This window comes from Elephas maximus, chromosome 8 (assembly GCF_024166365.1).
Source record: "Elephas maximus indicus isolate mEleMax1 chromosome 8, mEleMax1 primary haplotype, whole genome shotgun sequence".
Lineage (NCBI taxonomy): Eukaryota > Metazoa > Chordata > Mammalia > Proboscidea > Elephantidae > Elephas > Elephas maximus.
In genome coordinates, this window is record NC_064826.1 from 24,912,757 (window position 1) to 24,932,998 (window position 20,242).

The window sequence follows — 20,242 nt, forward strand, 5'->3', positions numbered from 1 at the left end:
GCTAGAAGGTGTATTTCTGGTCCCCTCATCTAGCTGCAAACTCTTTTTTTCTTTGTAGGGAACAGTATTACAAGTGAAAATGAGACAAGGAAAAGTTGGTCTAGTTCAGGTTTATCTGTGATATGAGAAATTGATGGTACTTAACCAATAGGATTGTTTAAGGAATTAAATTATGAACCCAGTTCTCTAAGTGTGACAAGTTTGTTGCCCTTCTCCCAGCAGTTTAAGGCTTTTGGGGTGAACAAAAAAGATAAGGGAGAAAGATCCAGGCAGGATTTTGTGCCTTTTCTGTAGTTACTGCTGCCACCCTGGCCCCCTCCTGGCCTTAACCTGGAGAAGAGCTTGAAAGTGGTTATGAATTCCCCTTGTATATGCAGCTCCCAGGGGCTTCATGTTCTTTTCCTAGCCCATTCTTGGCCTTTGGCAATTCATTAATAATGTTAGATGAATTTTTCTTACACTTGTCTGGTAGCATTTGCCGTTTGTCTTAGGTATGCAAGTGCTTGTCTCGTTCTGTCCTTGGAGGCACCTTTCTCCTTAGATTTCTGGTTATTTGGTTGCCCCGTGATCTAAACTCTCTGGTGGGCCAAGAAAAATTTAAAAAATTGGAGATCGTCCAACTTTTTGTTAAGTGTGAAAGGTGTACTCTTTCTAGCTTTCTACCACCTATGTAGAACTATTTACCTTTACTTTTGACTGTTTGGGGCCCTGGTGGCCAAGTGATTAAGAGCTATGGCTGCTAAACAAAACGTTAGTAGTTCAAATCCACCGGATGCTCCTTGGAAACCCTATGGGGCACTTCTACCCTATCCCATAGGGTCGCTATGGGGTGGAATCCATGGCAGTGGGCGTTTAATGGGCTTTTTACTGTTATTCATTATTTACTGTTGATAGGCTTATTTGTATTTTCTTATTTTTATCTGTAAGTAATACTGATGTGTCAACATAGCTTTTTATTGTTGACTACATCAAAGTGTGGAATATTAGTGTGGGACATATGTACTATAGGATCTATTTTTAAACTCCGTAAATTAGATTTCTGTGTGAAAGTTTTCAGAGTCCAATAATATATTTACTCATAGAGTGATTAAAATTTAGAATCAGAAGAAATTCTAAAAACTATCCAGATTAAACTTTTCCTTTTATGTGAGACTGAGTAAATGACTTTTTTTTTAAGCTAACAGAGCTGGTTGGTTACAGAAGCAGAACTCAGACTAAAATGTACTTGTATCTTAGTCCGTGTATTTGTCCATGACGTCCTAATTTAGGAGATTATTATTTGGTACTTTTTCATTTTTCTTTATTAGACTTTCATTTTTTTCTAGGAGCACCCTCCTCATTTTTTTCTTTAGTAGGGAACAGTATTACAATTAAAATGAGACTGGGAAAAGTTGGTCTAGTTCATCTGTGACTGAGGAATTGATAGTACTTAACCAATAGGATGGAAACCCTGGTGGCGTAGTGCTTAAGTGCTACGGCTGCTAACCAAACGGTTGGCAGTTCAAATCTGCCAGATGCTCCGTGGAAACTCTATGGGGCAGTTCTACTCTGTCCTATAGGGTCGCTATAAGTCGGAATCGACTCGACAGTACTGGGTTTGGTTTTTTTTTTGGTGACCAATAGGATTGTTTAAGGAATTAAATTATGAACCCAAAATGTCTTTATGCCCTCTGGTTTTTCTCTAGAAAAATGAATTCAGCACTGTTTTATGACTTAAAAACAGTTAGTTGAACACAGTACTTTTTTTTGAAAGGTAAAGCTCTTTATTGCCTTAAAATATTTTTCTGAGTTTTCCTTTTATCTTGGTATTATAACAGGCTCTTTTGGCTCTTCTGTATAACTGTTTTTCTCTCATTTCAGGGAAAACTTTCACTTATCTCTTCTTTAACTTATCGTGGAAATGGAACAGCTGTTTTGAAAATTGAACTCCAAGGTATATATCATAAGCAGATTGTATTTCTGCTTAGCTTCTTGCCGGTAATCTAAATGGCAACTTCATATATATGTACATGTACATATATGTGTTTAATAGATACTACAGAGTAGTATAAAATACACAAATTGAAAGGTTAACCTTTTCCTCTCTTAAAAGTTTTTTTTCAATATCAGCATCTGACTCTTCCCCACCCCTGACCCTGCAATTGCTTCTGTTCAAGTTCTTTTAACAGCATATGGAAACTATTGCAGTTGTTAACTGGACTCTTTACTTCTAGTTTCACTAATGTGACCTAAACACCTTAGCAGACTTAACCTTCCTAAAACTCTGCTTTCAATACGCCACTTCTTACATATGATTAAATAATTCTGTCTCCCTGATAACTTTCAGATAACCTTGGTAAGCTAGGAGGAAGGCTACTTGGAACACTTGGAAACCAAAGTAGATCTCATATGAAGCCTGAAATTGGTTCGAAGGATGGTTTGGAGCAGTGAATGGGAAGCAAACATTGAATTATAACATTCTACGATTGTCGAACCAACTATGTGCCAGCCACTATTCTAGGTACTGGGGACACAGCAGTAACCAAAACAAAGTCCCTGCCTAGGTGGAGTTTACGTTTTAGGGGAATAAAGAAATTCAATAAATAATTGCATAAAATAATGTTAGGTAGAAATAAGTGGTCTGAAGAAAAGTGAAGCAAGTTAAAGTGGTAGAGAGTGAAGCACTTGCCACCTAGTTGATTCCTACTCATGACGACCTCATGTGTTTCAGAGTGGCACTGCACTCCATAGGGTTTTCAGTGGCTGTGATCTTTTGGAAGTAGATCGCCAGGCCTTTCTTCCATGACACCTCTGGGTGGATTTGAACTGCCAAGCTTTTGGTTAGTAGCTGATGACTTAACTGTTTGCACTACCTAGGGACTGCACAGAAAGTAAACGTATTATAAATAAATTTTCTGAGTAAATTAATGTAACTACATTTATCAACTACTGGATATTTGCAGAAAATTGAGCTACTTCAGGAGAGGGTTTTTCTTTTTTTGTATTTCCAGTAGTTAGTGCCTTATACATAGCAGAAGCTTGGTAAATGATTGTTAAATTACTGATAAGGGTCAGGCAAGGAGCTCTGATGGTACAGTGATTAAGCACTCAGCAGCTACTCTGGAGGTTCAGCTGTTTGAATCCACCAGCTGCTCTGTGGGAAGAAGATGTGACAGTCCATTTCCATAAAGATTACAGCCTTAGAAACCGTGTAGAGCAGTTCTACTCTGGCCTACAGGGTCGCAATGAGTTGGAATCAACTAGATGGTGGTGGGTTTTGGTTTGAGGTATTTGCAGAAAATTGAGTTACTTCAGGAGAGAATCTTTTTTCCCTTTTTTGTATATCCAGTGGTTAGTGCCTTGCACACAGCAGAAACTTGGTAAATAAATTTTTAAATGACTGATAAGGGTTAGGCAAGGAGCCCTGGTGGCACATTGGTTAAGTGTTTGGCTGCTAACCAAAAGGTTGGCAGTTTGAACCCACCAGCCGCTCCACAGAAGAAAGATGTGGCGGTCTGCTTCTGTACAGATTAAAGCCTTGGAAACCCTGTGGGGCTCCTCTGTTCTACTCTGGCCTTATAGGGTTTCTGTGAGTCAGAATCAACTTGACAACAATAGGTTTTTAAGGGTCAGGCAGGGCCATTTATTAAGTAAAAAAAAAGGCACAATTTTGGACTTCTCCTTTGTGATCTCAGGGAGAGAAGTCATTCATTCAAAAAAGAAAGTTAGCACATTGGTGAATACAGTATGACATGGTGCCCATGAATTGTAATTTCAGTCAATCAAGGTACATTTCTTGAAGGCACTGGATTTTTTTTTAGTGCGCAGAAATATGTAATGTGCGTATAGAAAGATAGACAAATCATAAGAGTACCCAATAATTTTTACAAAGAGAACACACATTTATAATTAGCATTCCAATCAAGAAAAGACCATCTGTGAGCATCCCAGAAGCTTCCCTTCTAGTCACTCTTTTCCCTAAGTGAACCTATTCTCCTTACTTACAGTCCCATAGATTAGTTTGCCTGTTTTTGGAATTTATATAAGTTGAGTTATATAGCATGATCTCTGTTGCATCTGGATCCTTTCACTAAATATTATGTTTATGAGGTTTTGGTTTTTAAGTTCTTCTCATTACTCTCTAGTATTCCATTGTGTGGATATTGTACAATTTATTTATCTTTTCTACTGTTGTGTTCGTTTTGTTGTACATAGGGTTGCTATGAGTCAGCCGACTCAGTGGTGTCTCACAACTGTTGATGAGCAATTGGTTACTTTCATGTTTTTGGTGATACCAAATAGTGCTTTCATGAACATACTTATACATGGTTTTGGCAGATGTGTGCATTCATGTTGCATGTGTATACCTAGTAGTGAAATTGCTGTCATAGGACATACATATGTTTACCTTTAGAATATACTGATAGATGCTTTCCTAAAGTGGTTTTGCCAGTTTACATTCCCACAAACAGTGATGAAATTTTGGGTTGTTCCACATGGTCATCAACACTTCATAGTTTTCATTTTTTTAATTTATGTTATCCAGTGGGTATATAACACCAGTTGATGATGAAAGCACTTAGGCAGCCAGGAATATAAGAAAGCTTCCTTAATCTGTCAAAGAGTGTCTGCAAAAATTCTACAACAAATGCCATGGTTAATGGTGAAGTATTGAAAGCTTCCCCTCTGAGATCCGGAATGTGACCTGTCACTACTTGTACTCAACATTTTGCGGGAGGTCTTAGTGAGGACAATAACTAAGAACAAAGAAATAAAAGGAATAAAAACCAGAAAGGAATTAGTAGAACTGTCATTGTTGACAGATGACATGACTGTGTATGTAAAATATCTAAAAGAATTTATGGAAAAAAACGCAGGATGTAGCAAGTAAATTTAGTCAGGTTGCTGGATAAAAAGGTCAGGATACAAAAATCAATTTTATTTTTATATACCAGCAGCAGCCAAATGATTTTGATTGCAGTTGTGTTGACTCTGTAGATAAATTGAGGACAAGAGATATTTTAATAGTATTCAGGTTTCTGATCCATGAGCTTGGTATAAATCCCTATATTTAGTTCATTGATGTTTCTTAATAATGTCTTATAGTTTTCATTGTACATATTTTGTTGATTCCAAAGTATTTCATACTCTTTGATGCTGTTGCTAGTGTTTCTTTTTTGCTTTGTTTCCGATTTCTAGTTGTTTGTTGCTAGAGTATAGAAATGCAATCGAATTTTGTATGTTGAACTTAACGCTTTGCATCCTCGCTTAACTTTCTTATTAGTTCTAGTACCTTTTGTAAATTCCTTAAAATTTCCTGCAGAGATCGTTATGCCATATGTGATTTAAAACAGCTTTCTTCTAACCTCTTAGCTTTCCAACCTATAAGCCTTTTATTTCTTTTTCTTTATTCACTACATTGGCTAAAACTTCAGTATTGTGTTGAATGAGATTTTAAATGACTGCAACTTAAAGGGCTCATTTAAAATATGCGAAGTAAGAATTATGACTTGTAATTTTTATGTTGTAAATTTAGATTATTAGATTTCTGTAGAGTGACTGAATTGTTTTAATGCTGGGAATTTTAGATTTCTTGTCTTTAGGGAAGAAGATTATGTTTTTATGAAACTTAACCTAATAAATATATAGTGTTTGTTGCTTGTTAGTGCGTTTTTTTTGTAACCTAATTGTTTCATTAAGATTTTATCTAGACAAATGTGGTTTTCTCCCCCAGCACCCATAGTAAAGAGAAAAGGACCAGAGTGTGCTGTTATGAACCCAGCTATCTGTAATTTTAACAGTGAGAATTACTGGAGGAATAAGGAATGAATAATCTAGGGTAACTGTAGTTTACTAAAATTGAAGTTCAATAGAAATGAATTATTTTGGAGGTGATCTGTTATATACTTCTAAATTGAATAATTAGTACTTTATTCGATTTATTTTGGTTACAAGCATGGAAAAGGAAACAGTGGAAGATACATTTTGGCAATACTTAAAGTATTAGAGTAAACTAAAAGTGAATTATAAGCACTTAAATTATTAGTCCTTATAGTTACATTTTAAAGTAGCTATAGTTTTTAGAATGTAGTTGTCATCAATTGTGTGTATTAGACTGCCGTACGCTAATAAGTGCTTTTCTCTGTGCATGTGTTTTTCTCTCTAGAAAAAGAAAATTCAAATTTGGAGGTCAACACCATCAATGTATTGTTTTTTGGAAAGCTAGCAAAGGATTGTGCGGACGTTTTCTATCAAGGGGTAAAATATTTTTATATTGCTTTGAAAGTAGATTTAGAGTTACATTGATGATGATTCGTTATATATTTGCAGGTATGTTAAAAATGATACTAAAAGAAAAATCTTTAAAATAGCTGCAGTCTTAAGAGATCATGAAAACTATCACTAACATAAAAAAGCACAGTTCTTTCTCTCACTTAATTTTAATTTTTAGCATCCTACAGACTTTCTTAAAGATATGTACAATACCTAGATGTAATAGAAAGTGAGAATCCTCTTTGGCCGCAGAGAGCAGCACTGTCTTTAGAACTTTTTGTAACAGGTAAATGTTTTGTATCTGTGCTGTCCAGTTTGGTAGCCAGTAGTCATATGTGGCTCTTGAGTACTTGAAATGTGGCTAGTGTCATGGTGCAACTGAATTTTTTAGTTTAATTTTTAGTAATTTAAATTTAAATAACCACGTGTGGCTAGTCCATATTGTATTGGGCAACACATCTCCAGGTATGAACCACTGTTTAGTGTATAACCTTAGAGATTTTTTTGTTTGTACATTAAAATGATTTTCTTTAAGAATCATATGGCCATAATTGGAGATCCCTGAGATATTTGCAAAATTAAATTTTGGAGTTACTACTATGAAAACATATAACTATTAAGTAGATTGTTGAGTCAGCAGAAATTCTTGAAATAAGCTGTTTAGAGTTAGACAGTTCTTCTAAAATAATGCTGTTACAGAAATATTAGATATATGGCTTCAATTCCTTTTGATTTATGGTTGTTACTAACAAGTAAATGATGTAAGTAAAAAAATTCTGGTTTTCGCGAAATCACACAGTCAAATGAGATTGTTCTGTGTTTCTCTCCGTTTACACTCACTTGGGCACAGTCAACATTTATTAACAGCTGACATTTTGTTAAACGCTGTGCTAGGCTCTGGAGAAACCAGAATGAATAAGTTACAGTGCTTGTCCTTATGGAGCTCACCATCTCCAGTCTAATGGGAAATGATTTGATAGGGGGACTATAATAGAGTTATAATAGCAGCATCAATAACTGTGAATCTACCTGGAAGATTTGGGAAAAATAACGAACGGTGAACAACTTTGCTTTTCTGCTAAGCATTTTATTTATTAGTTCTAAAAGTTGTCATTATGGCAAATTTCAAGTATATATAGGAAGCCCTGGTGGCGTGGTGGTTAAGTGCTAGAGCTGCTAACCAAGAGGTTGGCAGTTCAAATCCACCAGGTGCTCCTTGGAAACTCTATGGGCTAGTTCTACTCTGTCCCCATAGGGTCTCTGTGAGTTAGAATAGACTCGACGAAAGTGGGTTTGGTTTTTGGTACAGAAACATTGAGAATTATATAATGAATTTCCATATACCTATTGTCTAATTTTGACAGTTATCAACATATACCACTTGCCCTTGAGTTGACTCTGACTCATATCAGAGTAGAAATGTGTTCCATAGAGTTTTCAGTGGTTAATTTTTCAGGAGTAGATCATCAAGCTTTTCTTCCAGGGTACCTCCAGGTGGACTTGAACTTCTAACCTTTCGGTTAGCTACCGAGCACGTTAACTGTTTGCACCTCACAGGGATTCCTGTCAGCATACAGGCTATCCACATACAGGCTAGCTTATTTTATCTGTTTTCATCATTTATTTGCTTTACTGCCACATATTATTTTGAATAAAATTCCAGGAATTACATGGCTTAAAACATAAAAATTTTAGTATATAAAAGAGAAAGATACCTAAAATTATTCATTTATGTGTACCTTAGTTTTACTCAAGTAACGCACACCTTCTGCTTTTGTGTGCCAGCCGCGCTTGCCCCCCGCAAGGTATTTTTGTAAGTGTGCCATGCTGATTCTTTTTTTACAGCAACATGTGGAAGAAGACTGGCATGGCATTGCTTACAAGGGTACATCCTGGGGGAGAGGGCAAAGCCGGCAAACAAACACAGAAAGCACCTGTTATTTGTGTAAATATATGGTACACATAAATGTATAATTTTCGGAATCTTTTATTTTATATTCAGGAGCTTCTCCTGAATGTATAAAGACCAAAACTAAAGCATTGGTGGACTTCCCATGGAATTGATTAGCTGTGCTTGTGTGCATGGGGTGGGGTACTCTGCAGTACTGGAGGCAACACTTAGCAGATAACCAAAACCAAACCAAACCCAGTGCCGTTGAGTCGATTCCGACTCATAGCGACCTGATAGGACAGAGTAGAACTGCCCCATAGAGTTTCTGAGGAGCGCCTGGTGGATTCAAACTGCCGACCCTTTGGTTAGCAGCCGTAGCACTTAACCACTGTGCCACCAGGGTTTCCACTTAGCAGATATGTCTGTAAAAACATGTTCACTAAGTCCTAAGTTTGAATTTTTGTTAAATGCAAAACATTATTTGTTCTCACTTTTTTCTACATTAAGTCAAATCTGAGTAAAAACAGCTGTTCTTGGGTATTAAGTGTTCCTATAATTTGCTGATCTAACATAGCATGTGTGTCAGATGTTCATTTGACACTCTGAAATGTGTTACGTAGGAAAGTGAACTTTCCTTCCTACTTTATGTAGGAAGAGCGTTACAAGCATATTCTGAAATATTTTCTTGCCCTTTAAAATACTTATTTTTTAAAGCATTTAATTCTGTATCTTAATTTAGAGAAACATTATGGCAGATTGCTGACGTAGCAAGAAATAGAAGTTATGCTGAAATGTTTGCCTAAAACTTAAGTCACAAAATCCTCTTTTGTTGGTATTTTGTAATAAGCAAATAAGCACATAAACACCAAGATTGTACAGAAATTTATTATAATATTTTTACCTTCCTGATTTCCTCAGATCAGAATATTTATAGTTCGTAACTTCTTTTAATAAGGCAAGCTTGAACATCATCTTTCAGTCCTTTAAAAATTTTTTCTCTCAATTTATCAGCTGATAAGTATAGTATAGCATAGTATCTAGTAGTAGATAAGTACAACCAGAATGTTTCTTAGAAGCGAGGGTAATGAGACTTCAGCTCTCTTACTTTGGACATGTCAACAGGAAAGACCAGTTTCTAGAAAAGGACATCATGTTTGGTAAAGTAGAGGGTCAGTGTAAAGGAGAGAAACCCGCAGTGAGATGGGTGGACTCAGTAGCCGTGATAATGGACTCAGATATACCAACAGTCATGTAGATGGCCCAGGAGCAGGCAGAGTTCCTTCTGTTATACCTAAGGTTGCCGTGAGTCAGAACCCATTCTACGGCAACAACATTTGATGAGTGGATTTGTGCCATTTGTCCTGTTAGATGAATTACTTAATAATTATAATAGTGCTAGGAGTGAGGAATGTGCTCAGGACTAATCTTCAACCAGTGAGCACAGGTATTTGGCTGTACTGGTCGTAAAATATTAAAGTAATTCTATAGAGAATGGTGAATAACTGCCGTTTGAAGTTTCCCAAGCATTCCTTACCATTTCAGCCCCTGGGACCCCTGACCTGAACAGGCAGTGCTTTATTCCTGCCCCCATCCCTGCTTGCCCCATGTGTGGGAGAGACTGTGCCTCTGATGGTAGTCCTGCCACTCTGGTGGATACTTAGCGTTGCCCTTCTGGCCTTCTGAGGCTGTGGCCACCACCTGGCTTTGTAGGAACTAGGGCCTCTATGGCATCCCCTACTAGCCTTTTGTATTGTAAATATTATCTCTCTGTGTCTCTGTTTCCCAGAGGGGAATGTAAGAGTATCAGTGTGTATTCATTCAGTCACTCACACATTTTTTCAGCAAATACTTATCGAACACCTGTTATGGGCCAAGGCCTGTTCCTGGGCACTGGTGATTTGAACAGACAAATTTTCATTCTTATGCAGCTTACTTTTTGGTTGTGAAAGACAATAAGCAGATAAGTAAATCAGTGTATAATTGTTCAAGTGACAAACATTGGTATGGAGAAAATAAATCAGTAGAAGAGAGATAAGGTGTGAGGATGAGAAAGGAAGGGAAGATATGTTTTTATCTTATGGTAAAAGAAAGACTCTGATAAGGTGACATTTGAAAAGTGACTTTAGGAAGTGATGAAGTGATACTTTTAGACATTTGGAGTAAAAGTACCAGTAATCAGCACGCGCAAGGGCTCTGAGGTATGAGCACACATTCCAGGCATAGCAAGGGGACCAGAGTGCATGAATTGTGGGGGAAAGTAGATGAGATGCCATTGGAGGCGATGGTGAGTGTGGTGAGCGATCATGGAGGTAGGACATTATGACATTCTGGATTCCATGAGTTGGAACAGCAATAGAAAGTATAGGCACTGGCATGACCTGTTTGTTTGTTTGTTTGTTTGTTTTTGCATATAGGCACATGCTTGTACATTCACTACCTGATGGAGAGTCAAGAATGCAGATTTATAGCCTTTTAATATTACATGTAATCAGCTACGAAGTACTTACCAGATTGTTCCTTAGATTTTAAAATTCTGGTGTTTGGGTTTATGACAGTTCGAGTTGCCCTGCTTACCTCAAGGAGATGCTACTAGACGTGACACACAAATCTGAGGTTGTGTGAAATTATAGATGACAAGCTGAAGGTCAAATTGCTGTTTAATGATAGAGTTAGCCTTCCTAGGCGTTTTCTATCAGCAGCTCTATTTAAGTGTTTAGTGCTTAGTCTTGTAGGGTAAAAACATTCATAAAGTTTAGAAAAGCAAGAGAAAGTTTTGTTTGGCATATATTCAAAAAAGCAGGAGTGGGAAGTCGGACAAGCGTGCTGCCAGAGCCATGTCCACCTGCATCCAAGGAAACTGCAGAATAGATGACAGTGGGAAAGTGGACGAGCGTGCTGCTGGGGCCGTGTCTGCCCATTCCAAACGGACGAGCGTGCTGCTGGGGCCGTGTCTGCCCATTCCAAACGGACGAGCGTGCTGCTGGGGCCGTGTCTGCCCATTCCAAACGGACGAGCGTGCTGCTGGGGCCGTGTCTGCCCATTCCAAACGGACGAGCGTGCTGCTGGAGCCGTGTCTGCCCATTCCAAACGGACGAGCGTGCTGCTGGAGCCGTGTCTGCCCATTCCAAACGGACGAGCGTGCTGTTGGAGGCGTGTCTGCCCATTCCAAACGGACGAGCGTGCTGCTGGAGCCGTGTCTGCCCATTCCAAACGGACGAGCGTGCTGCTGGAGCCGTGTCTGCCCATTCCAAATGGACGAGCGTGCTGCTGGAGCCGTGTCTGCCCATTCCAAATGGACGAGCGTGCTGCTGGAGCCGTGTCTGCCCATTCCAAATGGACGAGCGTGCTGCTGGAGCCGTGTCTGCCCATTCCAAATGGACGAGCGTGCTGCTGGAGCCGTGTCTGCCCATTCCAAATGGACGAGCGTGCTGCTGGAGCCGTGTCTGCCCATTCCAAATGGGAAGAACCATTGAAAGCTTCACCTTTTCACAGATTCGCAAGAAACTGTGATCCTACATTTTGAATTATCTTTCTTAATAATCCTTGGTACAGGTTTCAGTAATGACAGTCAGGAGAGTCCTCATTGGTCCAACAAATCTTCTATTCACTAAGTGCTAATAAAAAAGGTAAGAATGGATTGGTTTATGTCAAAGATTCCCTAAAAGATATTTTCCAAGATTTTCCCAGCTATTGTTTTTATACCTCAGGGCCCAGTTGATGTGTACTTGTGAATCCCTTGTGGGTCCAGCTCCAGCTGGGTCACATTTTAGGACAGGGAATAATGGCTCCGATATTATATCCTAAATCATTAGTTACATGGGACTATACTTGTCATACAAGAGCCAGTCATGGGTCTTTACCTTACCAACAGATATGACCTTGAGCAAAACCTTAAACTCCTTTCAGCTTTTTGTTGCTGTTGTTGTCGTCGTTTAACTTTTAAAATGGGAATAATAATACCTGCCTTTCAGGATTGTTGTCAGGATTAGAAATAACACGTGGAGATATCCTACCACTGGCATGTACATGGCAACTATTATTATCATTACAGTTGTTGTTGATATTGTTATTAATTCCAGCCCTGATGAGGAAGAGTAGGGTGGAGAAAGGATATCTGGACTTGAACTCAGGAGTCTGGCTTCTAATGCCTGATTTTCCTCCAGTTAATTATTGAACCTTGAGTAACTATTGAATCTCTCCAGATAATGAATTTAATTAAATGTAACGTGAGGATGTTGGATTAGCTAAGAATTCTGTATGGTCCTGGCATGGTGTATTTTCAGAAATTGTGATGATTTACAGGTAATTCAGTGGACTTGATTTTGGCAAAACCTGAGTCTAGAATAAAGATCAACTTCAAGGAAACTGCCAGAACATTTACTTTTTTTTTTCTTGGACAACAATTTTATGGGTACAGTGCTAACCCCAAGTTTACGTTTTGCTGAAGTTTCTGTCCAGCGGTGGTAGATGGTTAATTTTTTTCTGTTTTATATTTTGAGCAAAGAAAAAAAGTTGTTATTAAAATTAGTGGCATATCTTGAAAGCATACACTTTACAATTGAGGAAGCAGGGCTGTTGCCATGTGATTCATGTTGTGAAGTTCATTGGATAGCTCATCCAGCCATTTCTTAAAGAATGATGACTAGGGTGATTTAGATAGAATTTCTCAGTTTTGGTTGATACTAATTTTTAATCTAATTGGTATGGCACAGGGAAGTTTTAGATCAAATATACTGAAAAAGAAGTGTTCTCTGAGCCTTATCAAGGAAGGGGACTAGGAAATAAAATAGAAAAATGTATATATACACACAAAATCATAGCTGCTTGAGACCATTGAGGAGCTGTAAACAAGTCCCTGGAGTCTTGGTGTCACAGTGGTTAAGAGCTCAGCTGTTAACCAAAAGGTTGCCAGTTTGAACCCACCAGCCACTCCTTGGAAACCCTATGGGACAGTTCTACTCCGTACTATAGGGCTGCTATCAGTCGGAATCCACTTGACGGCAACAGGTTTGAATCAAGTCCCTATACCTGTTGCCATCTGGGCGATTCCAACTCATAGCAACCTTGTAGGACAGAATAGAACTGATCCATAGGGTTTTCAAGGCTATAAATCTTTACGGAAGCAGACTGCCACATCTTTCTCCCGAGGAGCAGCTGATGGGTTTGAACTGCCGCCCCTTCAGTTAGCAGCTGAGCACTTAAGCACTGCACCACCAGGGCTCCTACAAGACCCTATGTTGACTATTAGGATGAGGCACTTGTTAGTGGGTGGCTCCAGTAAGGCCTGTTATCAATACTGTTATTATTGTTCCTATTATTATTCTTGCCTTGAAGGCATGACTTTTTTCCAGCATAGTGACTAATAATGATGATGACAGCTCCGAATCATGAGTTTGGTGTTTCAGAGGACCTGAAATGATGTCATTTGTTTTAGGAAGATGTTCTTCAGAAATGATGAGATTGAGGGGGAGAGAGAGTATGAATGAAAGTGAGAATATAAATTTAGGTATTTAACAGAGGAAGATTTACTCATTTAGGAAGATAATTTCCATGTCTTTTTTCCTTTGAACTAGGAAACATATTAATCACAAGACTTTGTTGGGCTAAGAGAAAATTTAAAAAATATGTAATGTCTAGCTTCCATGTGAATACTAAGGTGTAACACATACTTTCTCTGACTCCTTGTCACTCCAAAAAAAACCAAGCAAAGCTGTTGATGGCCTCTCAATTCTTCAGGCTGCTAGATAGGAATACGCTTTGCCTTTTTTTTTGCCACAACACTGTGAATTAGTAAAGATTTAGTTTTCATGGGTTATGAGAAAACATGAAATAGACAAAATGTAGTTTTTCATGTCCCTATTTCAGTGAAACTCTTCCCTTTATGTAAAGAAGCATTCTTTGAACTTTTTTAGAGCGAAGGATTCTCTTAACTTTAGAGATTTCCAGGCCTGGTTCTGGAAATTACAGTCTACTTCCTTTTAACTTCCTGAGATCACTAGAGTAGCCTTTTATTTCTTCTCTCCTGATAATGATTTAATTAACAAGACATTGAAGTGCTTGCTTCTGATTACTTCAGGGGAGAAAAGACCATTTTAATGAATGATCAGGAAGAAACTGTAGCACCCCGTTTGCAGATTCACGTAACTGTATAACTAAGTGTAGCTAACTTTTGTGAAAGGACCAGCAGTTTGTAGGTGAGGATGAATATCCTAGGGTGTAGGGTTCTCCTGATGAACCCCCAGCAGTGTATAGATGGGCATCAGAGGTTTTTGAATTCACTAAGAGTATATGTAAACTATATATATGTATCTAATATTTTTCTCTTAAGGGATTATCTATAACTTTGTCTCATTCTTACAGAGATCCATGAAGAGCCGCTTTTTAAGGGCAGAACATCATATGATTTTATAATGGTATATTCTCAAGTTAATATTGACCTCTGAGAGTAATTAGTTCTGGGTCCCTGTTATGCATAAGTAATTATTTGATGTTAGAAATTGGTACCATCTAAAACTTGCATTATTTTTAGAAAAATTTTATGTTCATGAAAGTTAAATGCTAATATAAATCCAATGTTGTCATCTTATTCTTTAAAGAATTTTTTAAAACAACGCAGAAGAATATCTTTGGGAGAAAATCATGTAGGTAGAGGAGGTGTGAGACAGGTGTTTGTGTTATACGGTGAAACCCGTGAGAGCCAGAACTAGACAGGACTACCTCGTTCTTCTGGGTCTCTTGAGTTTTCTGTCTGTGGTAGGGTGCACTCTTACCACTTTTCTGTGGCTCTCTTATTAGTGGAAAATATTTGAATTTTCCTTCCCTGACAGATTTCTGCCTTACACAGGTTCTGGCTGTCACAGATTTTACTGTATTTGTATGTGTTCCAGTTTACCTTACAGTCCTTCCTCCTCACCGCTCCTGGGGTGTGGGTGTCTGTGACTAGTACGTGTTAGGTGCCAGTGAGTCGCTTCCAACTCATAGCAACCCTATACACAACAGAATGAAACATTGCCCGATCCTGCGCCGTCCTCATAATCGTCGTTACACTTGAGCCCATTGTTGCAGCCACTGTGTCACTCCATCTCTCACTGAGGGTCTTCCACTTTGTCGTTGTCCCTCTACTTTACCAAGCGTGATGTCCTTCTCCAGGCAGCGGTCCCTCCTGATAATGTGTCCAAAGTATATGAGATGAGGTCACGCCATCCTTTCATATAAGGGGCATTCTGGCTGGACTTCTTCCAAGACAAATTTATTTGTTATTCTGGCAGTCCATGGTATATTCAATATTCTTCACCAACACTGTGATTCAAAGGCGTCAATTCTTCTTTGGTCTTCCTTATTCATTATCCAGCTTTTGCATGCATATGAGGCTATTGAAAATGCCACAGCATGGGTCAGGCATTTAAGATCCCTGCTGCTAACTGAAAGGTCGGCAGTTTGAATCCACCAGCTGCTCCTTAAAAAGCCTGTGGGGCAGTTCTACCCTGTCTTATAGGGTTGCTGTGCGTCGGAATCGACTCAATGGCAACAGGTTTGGTTTTTTGTTTTGGTTCAGGTGCACCTTAGACCTCAAAGTGACAACTTTGCTTTTTAGCACTTGAAAGAGGTCTTTTGCAGCAGATTTGCCCAATGCAGTACGTTGTCTGATTTCTTGATTGTTGCTTCCATGGGCATTGATTGTGCATCCAAGTAAAATGAAATCCTTGACAACGTCAATCTTTTCTCCATTTTTCATGCTGTTGCTTAGTGGTCCACTTGTGAAGATTTTTGTTTTCTTTATGTTGAGGTGTAATCTGTACTGAAGGCTGTGGTCATGATCTTCATTATTCATTAGTAAGTGCTTTGAGTCCTCTTCACTTTCAGCAAACAAGGCTGTGTCATCTGCACACACGCATGGTGATTTGTAACTTTTAAGGAATTTTCTTCAGTAGGATGTTTGGATGTTTTGAAGTAGAAAGATGTAAAGAGATGCAGATTCCAATTTCTAGCATGTTAAGAAGATTAAAGAAATTACTTCCCTGTTCCTTTTCTTATTCTTTGTTTATTTTACGTAGTTCAAGAGCCATTGATAAATGCATGCTTAAAAGGCTATTAGGTTTTGCTTAAAAAAATAAATGGTAGAAAACATGGCTTCTGTATTAGACATTTATTATAACCAGCTTTTAATTTATATTACATACGTAAGGCATTTCACAGATTGCAGAGTATTCCTCTGTGTGGTTAGCATTTGAGTCCTTACCTAGTCTCTGTGGTGATGGTTATTAGTGCTGCCATTATGAAGATAATCACTCTAAGGCTAAGGTTTGTTAAAGGACTTGTAGTAAATGGAAGACAGTCTTCTCAAAGACCATTTTTTTCGTACCCTGTGGAGGTATTATGAACTTGAACTAGGTCTTGCAAATATTTTGTTTTAAAGATGTGGTTTTCTTGTTGTATTGTCATGGTTGAAAAAAATTTGAAGCAGAATGGAAGGATATAACATGAAAAGCAAAGCCACCTCTCTGAACCTTCTCCCATTTCCCAGTCTCGTTTGATAAAACCACTGCTATGCCTTTTTTTTTTTTTAATGTATATTCTTCCAGCTTTTATGAGTGTGTATATATGTGTGTGTGAGTTTATGTAGGAAACCCTGGTGGCATAGTGGTTAAGTGCTACGGCTGTTAACCAAGAGGTCGGCAGTTCGAATCTGCCAGGTGCTCCTTGGAAACTCTATAGGGAGGGCAGTTCTACTCTGTCCTATAGAGTAGATGTAAGTCGGAATCGACTCGACGGCAGTAGGTTTTTGGTTTTGGAGTTTATGTATATGTGAATAGAGTGTGTGTGTGTGTGCGCGCGCATGTGCGTGCACATGTATAGGAGCCTTGGTGCCTGCTAACCAAAAGGTAAGCAGTTCAAATCTACCAGCCACTCCTTGGAAATCCTCTGAGGGGGTTTCACCCAGATGACTTCATACTATCTATAATGTTTTGTAAGTTGCTTTATTTTCACTTAATATATCTTGGACATCTTAGTGAAAGGGTTTAAAAGTAAATACATAATTTTGAATATTAGGAATTTATTTACTTATATTTTAAATACATTTTGATCTTCATCCTTAAGATTCTTATATTTATTAAATACTTGAGAAACAGTATAAAAGGTTTATAAGAATGATTTAGCAAGACGTGTATAGTACATGTATAAAACATGTACGGTATGTTAGGTATTAGAGTTTTACCTGACATATGAAAGACACTTTCTGCTGTTGTAATGAATTTTCAATGGGTATTCATTGAAACATAATAGAACTCTACCCGCTAATTAGTTTAGTACTACTTGTCAGATCATAGAGGATGTTAATAATGGTAGGCAGCATTTCTCACTGAGGCCACAGTTTAAATTCTTTTTGGGTTTATAATCCACTAATGTTGATCATTTGAGAATCTAATTCAGCTATTTATTTTAGAATTTATAGCATCAAGGTTAAAGATTGTTGTAACTCAAAGGTGTAGCATTATTACATGAGTTGTTCCAATTAGATTGCTGTAATATAATTACCACACATCCCACTTCTTGGTCACTTGCTTGTTCCCTTAAGTTTAGCTGTGTATTTGAATATAACAAAGATCCCAGAATACTAAAATGAGTTTTAACAACATTTAAATCCTTACTTTGCTAGACTAATGATATGTTTTATAGGAAAACATGTGCTCCAATTGAACCTACCTCCATAGGAGGAATTTTTGGAGTTTTAGCTTTCATTTTAGGTAAATTTAACATTTAATGTGTAGATATAAAATATGAGGAAAGATTTTTCCAAAGTCTTTTGAAAGTTTTATAAAACTATTTGTCACAAAACTGTCAGAATTACGGACATTTATTAATATATTTTTTTTGCACCTCATAAAGATTAGTCCTGAAAAAGAAGGTAGAATAGAGCCTGGCTTGAAAGTCAGAAGACCTGGAGTCTCGTTTTGGTCATAAGTAATGAGCTGTGTGTGACCTTAGACCATTCATTTAACTTCTCTGATCCTTGTTTTCTTATCTGAAAAATAGTTATTTGATTACATGATTTCTATGGTACTTTTCAGTTCTTAAATGCTAAGCTTCTATGAAGTAAGTTTTGTAGTAGTTTTTTTTATTTAAGATTTGACAAAGGTATGTCATATATATATTTATGAGTATTCACGTACGAAACCTACTCACTTACTTGTCCAAATACTTGTCGAGTATTTTCTGTGTCCTGCTATGTCAAGTTTTGCAAATATAGTAATGGATAAGACAGTCATGAGCCTTGTCCTCATGGAGCACAGTGTCCAGTGGAGAAGAGTAGATTAAATAACTATTATATAATCAATTATTTTATCCAGATAACGATATGTTACAAAGAAGATAAGAGTTTCTGGTGGTGCAGTGATTGAGTGCTTGACTGTTAACCAAAAGGTCAGAGGTTCGAACCCACCAGTGTTCTGCAGGAGAAAAGATCTGGTGATCTGCTCCCATAAAATTGACAGCCTAGGAAACCCTCTAGGGTATTTCTACCCCATCCTACAGGGTTGCTGTGGGTTGGAATCTACTCAGTGGCACACAATAGCAAAACAAACCCTTTCATGGGTGAATAATTTTGTTTTTTGGAATTTTTTTGGTGATGCCATGTTTTTTCACTAATGGAACGAATGCTGAATCATTGTGTGTTGGTAGTTTTTTAGTATTTGAAAAAATTGGGTGCCAGTTGCAAGTGGGCCATATTGGTCCTATGTTCCATGAAGTACATCACAAATGCGGCACATATCGGTCCCATGACCCGTGGGAAGTGTATCACAAACTGTTTTCAGGGAGGTGAGCATTTTGTAAAAAATGTCAGGGAGGCGAGCACTTTATAAAAATGTCATTAGGGAGGTGAGTAATGCAAGCTGGCCATACTGGTTCCGTGTCCCATGAAGCATATCATACACACTATACAAATGGGTCCTGTGGTCCAGGAAGTGCATCATAAACTATTTTCACCCCCAAAATAACTCATTTATTCGAATATTTCCAAATGCCAATAACCGTATCTTCCCAATAGCGCAAAGGAAATAAAACACGTGCTTGCAAGCCTCACTTCCGTGTACAGAAGCCAAAAGACACAAAAGTTTGACACAGTCACTCCTCCAGGAAGTATCCTTTAGTATGAATGGCTCTCAATACTCAAATGTGGCACAAACCAGCTTCCTTGTTTTTTAGGCAGTTGCACGAGAATCCACCATGATGCCAGAACATACTGAAGTGGGTCAAATGCCTGCCAATAAACCACCAGGGTTGGAAAATGTAGCTGGAACACGTGTGTGCCATCGCTTGTTAAAGGGCTAAGAAAATGGAATAGCAGAAGAATAAGCACGGGGTGCTGGGGAAGTAGATCGGTAAGAGAGAACAGAATATGCAAAGGCCCCGAGTGAGGAAGAATCCTAGTGTTTGAGGAGTTAAGAGAAGGCAGAATACCAGGGAAAGTCACACATTATGTGGCTAGTGAGGTGGGTAGGCATTGGATCATGTAGTGACTTGTGGGTCATTTAAGGATTTTAGTTTTTATGTTAACATTTCTCAAATATATTTATGTCCATGATTTCATATGATTCAGCTGGTGTAGGGAACCCAAGAAATACATTTTTTTATGTTAGAGAAACATTTTCTGTCAGTCATTAGGCTGTCATTGATACCAGGCCACTGGTTTTACCCTGTGCCCTTTCACTTTTTAAGAATGTTTTCAAATATGATAACCTAACAAGATTTGTGAAGTCAGTAAACTTGAGGCCATCGAGTCGATTCCAACTCATAGCGTCCAAATGGGACAGTACAGAACTGCCCCGTTGGGGTTCCAAGGAGTGGCTGGTAGATTTGAACGGCCGGCGTTTTGGTTAGCAGTCAGACACTTAAACACTGTGCCACCAGGGCTCTGTAAAGTTAGTACACTAGAAATTATTTAAGACTTGTTAAAATCAGGTAAGTATTTTTTGGGGGAGAGGGGTTGGTAATCAATTGTTTCATATTTTCTGTATCTTTCTGGTCTTTTAGTTCACTGATTTGAGAATTTTCAGTATATTATCTATGAAAAATTAGCACATTAACATACTAGGCTTG

General features: G+C 38.1%; 1 protein-coding gene across 2 annotated transcripts in view; it reads left to right on the plus strand.

Annotated features, from left to right (window-relative positions):
• Positions 1-20,242, plus strand: part of POT1 (protection of telomeres 1) — a 126,162-nt gene that overhangs the window by 12,644 nt on the left and 93,276 nt on the right. Inside the window, exons 3-4 of one of the 2 annotated variants that reach the window (XM_049893168.1) lie at positions 1,861-1,933; positions 6,146-6,237. In XM_049893168.1, coding sequence (XP_049749125.1) covers positions 1,861-1,933; positions 6,146-6,237 — 165 coding nt within the window. Of the gene's footprint in view, positions 1-1,860; positions 1,934-6,145; positions 6,238-20,242 lie in introns of those variants that run through there. The other variant, XM_049893170.1, reaches the window with a different exon arrangement.